The 8086-nt window shown below is 50.7% G+C and overlaps 2 protein-coding genes across 2 annotated transcripts; both read left to right on the top strand.

Annotated features, from left to right (window-relative positions):
* The first annotated feature begins 1805 nt into the window (after positions 1–1805).
* On the top strand, positions 1806–2336 carry LOC103696873 (aspartyl protease family protein At5g10770-like). The gene has a single exon (XM_008778597.3). The coding sequence runs from the start codon at positions 1806–1808 to the stop codon at positions 2334–2336; it is 531 nt and encodes a 176-aa protein (XP_008776819.3).
* A 3990-nt stretch (positions 2337–6326) lies between these two features.
* Positions 6327–7142, top strand: LOC120105349. The gene has a single exon (XM_039117716.1). It carries the CDS (start codon positions 6327–6329, stop codon positions 7140–7142), a length of 816 nt encoding a protein of 271 aa, XP_038973644.1.
* The last annotated feature ends 944 nt before the right edge of the window (positions 7143–8086 follow it).

Here is an 8086-nt window from a genome sequence, read left to right as displayed (position 1 = left end):
AAGTTGGCCTCTAAATGGACATTTATGCAATCTAACTTTCTTATGGGGATCAAACATAAATTGCAGAAGACTCTTTTGTGGAATAATATACTGTCAAGGGCTTAACTGCAAAATTTTATTTATTAGCCAAACTGGTTCGGATTTCGGGTCTGAACTGGGTTTCGGGTCTGAACTAGGTTTTGGGTTTTGGGTCTGAACTGGGCCCAACTTGGGCCCACAAAGGGTACTGCCCAACTGGGCCCAACCGGGCTAGACTGGGCCCAAGTTGGCCCCGCAATGGACAAGGCCCAATGTTGGCCCTGGTCGGCCCACGATAGGCTTCTCCTCCTTCCCAAGCCTTTCCCCAAATGGAGAAGAAGGGAGCCAGGAGGAGGAGGGAAGGGCCGGCTCGGTGGCCGGCCTAGGTGGCCTGGGGCCGTCGCCTGGTCGATGGCCAGCCAGCCGCAGTGGCGGCCGGTGGCCGCTACGGCGACAGGCATGAAAAACAACCGAGCATGGTCTCGGTTTGCGGCCAAAACAAAGGAAGGAAAGCATGCTTGATTCGACTAGATTGAAGAGAAACAAGGGAAGAGGGCTACCGGCAGTTGGCGGAGACGGCGGAAGGGAGATCTCGGCCGCGGCTGCTCGATCCGACGGTCAAGCGGCGGCTGCGGCAGTGCTCGGAATCGAGAGGATGGATCTCGGAACAGGAGAAGGTCGCGATGGGGGATTCAAACGGCACTCGGTCGGGAAGAGCACGCAGGTCACCAGACAAAGGAGGAGGAGGAAGGAAGGAAAGGAGAGGAAGAGGAGGCGGCTTGGAGGTGATCCTAGGAGGAAGGAACGAAGGGGGTTTTATAGCCCCATCGTAACGGCTCTCCATCGCGGAAATCGTGGCGGTTGAGCGAAATCCGTGGCTGCAGATTGGCTGGAGGAGGGTGCCGCGGGATGCCCACGGCGCCTTCGCCCCGATTGCCCCCGGAGGAGCCGAAGAAGATCGCAATCGCGATCCTCTGCTCTAGCTCCTTCCGAAAGGAGCATGGGATTGAAGTTGGCCGGGGCTGCCGACTTCAGCCTCGTATCTCATAATATGGGTTTTCTACATTATCTACTCCTGAATTGATCAGAGGATTGGCATTCGAACCATGAGCAGCATCGGAAGATTGCTCTGATACCATGTTAAAGATGAAAGGAAAGAAGACTGAGAAGAGGAGAAAGTTGAGGAGAAGAAAGGGGAAGAGCTTGGGAAGACATAAGAGTCATATCCAATTCAATTCTCTTTCGGGTACATTGCTCTGTTTAAATAGAGCGGGAGTAACTATTTTAAATGATTAACTATAATAACTAATTATAGTTTAACTAACTGAAAATTGGTATAACAATTAATCCAACTGTTAAATCCAACTGTTAATCTTTAACTAATTCTCTCATCGACATAAAAGAAATAATAGAAATTTCTTGGTTTTGTTTGTCAGCTACTGTGTATGAGAGTTCCTGTGCGCGCCAGTGAGAGAAAGGATGACTGATGTTTGTGCCAGTGAGAGAAAGAGCTTCAGCTATTGTAACACGGGGAGGGCTACATAGGTGACTTCGGTGGCGCCGCCGGGCTGACTGAGAGAAAGGATGACTGATGTTTGTGCCAGTGAGAGAAAGAGCTTCAGCTATTTTAACACGGGGAGGGCTACATAGGTGACTTCGGTGGCGCCGCCGGGCTGACCGGCCCTGGACGCGGCGAGGTGTCATTGGTGTTGCAGGTATCTGAGGAGTACGGCGGAGTCTTCTCCTACTGCCTCCCAACACGCTCTAGCTCGAGCGGGTATTTGGCTATGGGAGCTAGCGTGCGGTACTCCCCTGACATCAAATTAACTCCAATGACAACAGAATCGGATATGTCGTCGTTCTATTTCATCGAACTAATTGGAATGAGCGTAGGAGGAAAAGATCTATCGATTCCATCGGCAGTGTTCGCCGCAATCCGGACTATCATCGATTCTGGCACAACCGTCACATGGCTTCCACCGGCGGCTTACTCTGCTCTTCGCTCGGAATTCCGGCAACACATGTCGAAGTATTCGCCAGTGGCCGCGTTTGAGATACTGGACACCTGCTACAACTTCACTGGGTATAGCAGAATTAGAGTGCCTGCGGTGGCTCTGCAGTTCAGTGCTGGTGTCACGCTTAACGTCGATGCCTCGGGGATCCTCCTTTTCGCGAGCCCCTCGCAGCGTTGCCTCGCATTCGCCAGCGTTGATGAGGATGGGTTTTCCATAGTTAGGAACATGCAGCAGAGGACGTTCGACGTGGTTTATGACGTTGCCAGGGAAATGATTGGGTTTGGTGCCGGAGGATGCGGCTGAGGGATTATGAGTACAGCAGTCATGAGCAGCAGTGCACTGAGGATGTAATAAATAATGTTAGCTAACTCTGTTTTCTCTTTAGGATTATTTCATAAAATTGATAGAAGAATTGCCCGTGTCAACCGCTGGGGATACCTCCCAATATTTGAACAGAAAACTTCCTTCCTGAAGGACGATGCCAGGCCGACGAAACCAGAAATGGCAATCAGATGGCTTCACTCTTGGTGCTTCCTGCTCATCAGAAGGTTTCTCTGAAGCCTCTTGAGCCAAACGAGTACGTAATAATGTGCTCCAGCTTTGCACCCACAGCAAGAAGAAGTTGAAATTTCCCACATCATTGCTTAGCATGGTACTCTTAACATGATTGAAGTTAATCTAACAGCTTATGCACACAATTCAGTCAGAACCCAGAAGCTTAGTTAAGCACTCCAGGTTGCACCTCGAAGTGAACTAGTGCACATTCAGCCTGAGAAGAGCTATTCATAGAACAGGTTAAACAAGAGCAAATAAAATGTTGCCTTGGATCGCAGAATTTAATGATCTACTTTCGTATTGTCCAGAAGCTTATCAATATCCTCTTTTAAATTTTACTGCAGATGAACTACAGCTTTGATAATTTTCTACTTCGAAATGGATAACCGAAAATCAACTATAACTAAGCTGCCTTCATCAAGCGGCCAAATTTTACTGGAAAGAGTCCAAGCAATGCAGTCGCAGTTAGTCAATCAACATGCCAAGTTTTCTTACTTTTAAAGGTGCCCTCTTGGAGTAGAGCAAGCGCACTATAGAGAATTGCTAGTGCTTAATGGAAGGTTTTATTTTTCCTAATAAATGGTACAAACTTGATTAAAACTACCATTTTTTCGTTTATTTTTTTGCAGTGACAATAACTGTGTTGGACATGAATTTGGGCTTCGGGCCTAAGTTTGGGCTCAGTTTCGAGCCTTGTCTAGGCTTGGCCTTGAGCATGAGCTGGGCAGCAAAACCAATCTCCATGTAATATTAGTCCAATTCAATTTGACTATTTCCAACCAAAGTCTAATCTGATTATAAAAATATTCAGTTGAAACAGGTTTGGTTATGGGCTATATCCTAGGTGAAATTTGGGCGGCAAATTGCCAATCTAAGGATGACACCTATCCCCAAGCATGCACATAGAATGAGATAAAATGGATAGAGAGGGAGGGGTGGGTCTGAACATCATTCAAAAAGGCTAGCTGAAAAATGTTATTTGAGTTCCTTAATCATATATAAATATCTAAAATCTATCTAGTACCTAGTTGATATAGGACAAAGCATGCGCCGGCAAGCCTCCCTCCCCAACCTAAAATCATAATGGAGATGATAAGAATAAGGTGCTCCATTTAATGGTTCTCCTCGCCAACCCACAACATTGCTAAGCTATCGGTTGCATCCCTTCTATATTCCTTTCCAAGCAATTCTCAAGTCAGGATTCGTCCCAAACTAATTCTGGCGTGGTTTTAGAAATTTAATGATGTTTAAAATCCACATTTGAGTAAAATAGATAGCTATAAATTTAGGCTATTGCTTCACCCTAAACCAACCAATGTGGTTTGTGAATGATATAGGAAAGGGGAGAAGACGGAGAGAATTATGCTTAAATCGATGTAAGCCTGTGGGATTGTAAACTTTGGGTTGGAAGACCAAAAATTACTAAATAAAATTGGAATCAAATTTGAAAAGATTGTTTAAGAATCAGATGAAACCAAGCTCAACTTTAATTTTGATCCAAGCCCGGCCCATCTTTATATTATGGCCCACATAGCTTTGGAGAGAGGAAAGGAGGGGAGTGAACTCGATCAACCCAGTCCAAGCTGCATTCATGGAGAATACAGCAAAAATATTTCCAGATATTGAAGCATGTGGATAATTTTGGAAAATGAAACAACAGCTGGTAGCCAAACCATCAATGGTTACCTTTTTGTAAATGTTTGAGCGTCCAAATGAGATCAAGAGGCTAGATACGAAGGCTCAACGGCCGCATAATGCCTTCGCACTTGTGACCAATCCATATGGCTCCATTTAGATGCCGTTCAGTCTTCCATGCCATGCCTTGATCTTGCAAATGGGTCAATCGCTGGGCAAACTCGAAATCGCTCCTCCACAAGGTCAAGCTCGCTCACCCTTGCAGGTTGCATCTCAATAAGTACAGCAGTTTTAGATATATAGTGCACATAAGACGAAACATGGATGGATGGATCTCCATTTAGATTTAGTCTGGTTTACATTGAGCAATAGAGATCCTATATTAATGAGTTGGATGCGATCTTCTATCTTTAAATTGTTTATATACTTAAAATCATGTAATTTGGAGAGTTAAAACCTATACATCAAGCAATCAAAAAATATTTAAATCTAGTGTTATTTAGACTATCTATTTTTGGATTACTTGATGCATAGGTTAGGCATCTCCAAATCACATGATATTTGGTATATAAGTAATCTAAAGAAACTAGATTACATTCAATGGCTCGAATTATCGATATGAGACTCCGATCACTCAATTCAAATATGACTAGATCTAAATGGTGATCTACTCGAATGTAGCTCACTCTCATTCTTTCTCTCTCTCTCTATATATATAGAGATGAACTTGGCTATATATATATATATATATATATATATATATATATATATATATATATATATATAATAAAATGCCAATTTATTTTAATTTGATGTCAACCAATCATCATGAAACATGTGGACAGACAAACATATGCCTTTGAGAGACTTTTTTGTTCTTTTGACGAAGTATAGAGTTGGTGACTCCACTACAAAAGAAAAGATATTTTCCGGCGCTTTTTTGAGTCCGTACTGGTGCTTTTAAGCGATGGTGGGTTTCCTGCCGACGCTTCCAAAAGCGTGGGTAAAGCATTTGAAGGTGGGGGTGGGCATACTTTGCGCCGACACTTTCAAAAAGCATCGGCCAAAAATGGAATCTATGCCGACGTTTTTAAGCATCGTTTTACCAGTAACCGACGCTTAAAAGCGTCGGCCAATATGGACCGATGCTTCAAAACAATGGGTTTGTTTTGGACTAGGGCGACGCTAATTAGTCACGTCGGCCTATGTTTGTGCTTGCCCTACGCTATAAAGCGTCGGCAAATGCGTCCTAGTTTCTGTTGTGCCGACGCTTAAAAGCATCGGCAATAGTGATTTTTTTTAAAAAAATATAAAAGTATTTTTTAATACTGTATACATTAGATTCTAACAAAACAAATACACTTAATCACATAGATAATAAAATGCATATCACAAACAAGAACTTTTCATTTGAAATGTTCATATTATCATATTTAGTGTGGAAGGGCAAATGGAAGGCAACACTCACACCATATCAAAAGTAATTGGCAACATTTCAAGAAGAAAAGTTTTATTTATTCTTCTGTCAAACCAAGCAGCACTCCATTAATTCTCTGATTCCATATAAGGGAGATGAAACCAAATGAACAAAGGTATATTCACTGCTGGCTTCAGAAACTACAATATAAAATTATTAATGATAAAAAAGTAACCTTGTCAACTTCATTTTCTTGATAAAGAGATGGACAGCGCTTTGTTCCCAGCATAGAGTCCCTTCAAAAGCTCAACGGCTAGTGAGAAGCTCCGGCGAGAAGCTCAATGGCTAGTCGGCTACGATTATTCGGCGTCCGGCGTGTAGACTGGTGGGTTCTAGTCGCCCGACGTGGTATCCACGGTGGGCAGGCAGTGTGTATTCTTCGGACTCGGCCCTGTAAGCGCACCTGGCTCCCGGCTACCGGAGCAGGCGGCCTGGTGGCAGTGGGGGGCGGAGCATCGGGGGTCTTGGAGCGGAGGTTTCCAGTCGGCGAGGGCATCGGGGTTCTCGTTAGCAGGCGAGACCCTCTTGGTCGGCCGGGCCGGCTAGGCAACCTCGACCCACTGTTTTCTTCTCTGTTTGGCTAACCCTTTCTTTCAGGTGCTATGGACCGAAAAGGGAAAGCGCCGATGGGGAAGACGACGGAGGGAGCGGCGAGAGGACCGGGTAAGCCCACTGAACCTGGACGTGGTGCCTGGTCACGGCCGGGGCCGTGGGTCACTCAGTGGCCCACGGCTGCGGAAGTCGAGCGGCTGAGCAGTCGCTTTCCGGACGTCCTCCGGCTTTCGGAGGAGCCGATCGCGGCGGCCCGGCTAAAGTGGGAAGGGCGGGCGTTGGTAGCCCGCAGTTTTGGCCGCCGCATCCCGGCGGAGTGGGTGGCCAAAGATGTGGCCGCCCGGGCAAAATTGAAGGACGTGGTGGCCGTCCCACTCGCGGACGACTACCTCGCCCTCCGGTTCCGGTCGACGGAGGACCGGGACCGTGTCCTGAGTGAGGGCCCGTGGGTGGTGGCGGGGCAGCTCCTCGCCATGAGCCCATGGGTCCCGGACTTTGAGCTCGAGGATGCGGCGGTGAAGACGACGCTGGTGTGGCTCCGCCTGCCCCGTCTTCCGCCGGAGTATTGGTCGATCTCGACCGTCCTCCATATCGCTGCTCGGGCGGGACGGCCGATCGCGGTGGACGGCGTCACCGAGCAGCAGGGGGCGATGGGTTTTGCCAGGGTGAAAGTGGCGGTTGATACCTCGGCGCCCTTGCTACCGGGGGTTTTGATCCAAGGTATGACGAAAGTGCGTTGGCAACCTTTCGTTTTCGAAAATCTGCCGGCGATCTGCCCCCGTTGTGGGCGAATGGGTCACGGCGCCGCCGCCTGCCGTTACCCGGCGCCTGGCCGAGCTGCGGGCCCCCCCCTCGGGGGCGGCGGACCCGGTGGGCGAAACGGGGCATGACCAGCCTCCTCCAGCCACTGAGGAGGAGAACCAAGGGCCGGTCTATGGCCCTTGGATGGTGGCTACTCGGAGGCGAGTCCCACGAGAGGACCGCCCGCCGGGGCTGGGGGAGACGACCGGCTCCGACAAGGGGCTCGGGTCGCCCTCGACCCAGCCGCCACCTCCGGTGGTTGGGCAGACTTCGCCGGCGTCCCCGGCAGACACCGACGGTTGGCAAAAGCCAACGAAGGTCGCGCGCCGCCGGTCGCCGTTGGCCGGTGGTGGTGATCTTCTGGGTCCGGCCCTCCCTGGGATCGAGTCGGGCGACCCGGGGCCAAGCCGGCGAGTCGACCCGGTTCTCTCGGTCGACACGGTCCCCCCGCGGGCCGACCCTGGGCCCAGCGGGGTGATTGTAGCCCGGGCCCAAAACCAGAAAAGGCCCAGGCCCCCAACGGGCCTTGGCCCACAAGGGGGCCCAGGCCTGGCGATCCAGGCTGCACCGGCGCTGGCCCAACGCGCACGGGCCCACAGGGCTGGGCGCCGCGGCCGTGGGCCGGCTGTGGCGGGCCGAGCGGACGGCGCGCCCCGCGGCATCGGCGCGCCCCGCGGCATCGGCGCGCTCCCCTGAGCTGATGGCGCGCCCCGTGGGGGGCCTGCTCCCCCTGTCGCGAGCGGGCCCGCGCCCCCTGTCGCGATCGGGTCCGCGCCCTCCGTCGCGAGCGGGCCCGTGCCCACCGCGCCCCCTGTAGCGATCGGGTCCGCGCCCTCCGTCGCGAGCGGGCCCGTGCCCACTGCGGCCCCTGTCACGAGCGGGTCCGCGCCCTCCGTCGCGAGCGGGCCCGTGCCCCCCGCGCGCCCTGTCGCGAGCGGGCCCGATGGAGGGGCTGCGGCCCGTGATTGGGGCGCGGGAGCCTCAGCTGTGCAGGGCCCGCCGGCCCATCTTGCGGTGGGGCCGCAGGCCCTGA

Source organism: Phoenix dactylifera, unplaced genomic scaffold (assembly GCF_009389715.1).
Source record: "Phoenix dactylifera cultivar Barhee BC4 unplaced genomic scaffold, palm_55x_up_171113_PBpolish2nd_filt_p 000265F, whole genome shotgun sequence".
Lineage (NCBI taxonomy): Eukaryota > Viridiplantae > Streptophyta > Magnoliopsida > Arecales > Arecaceae > Phoenix > Phoenix dactylifera.
This window is presented reverse-complemented; position numbering and strand designations above follow the sequence as displayed.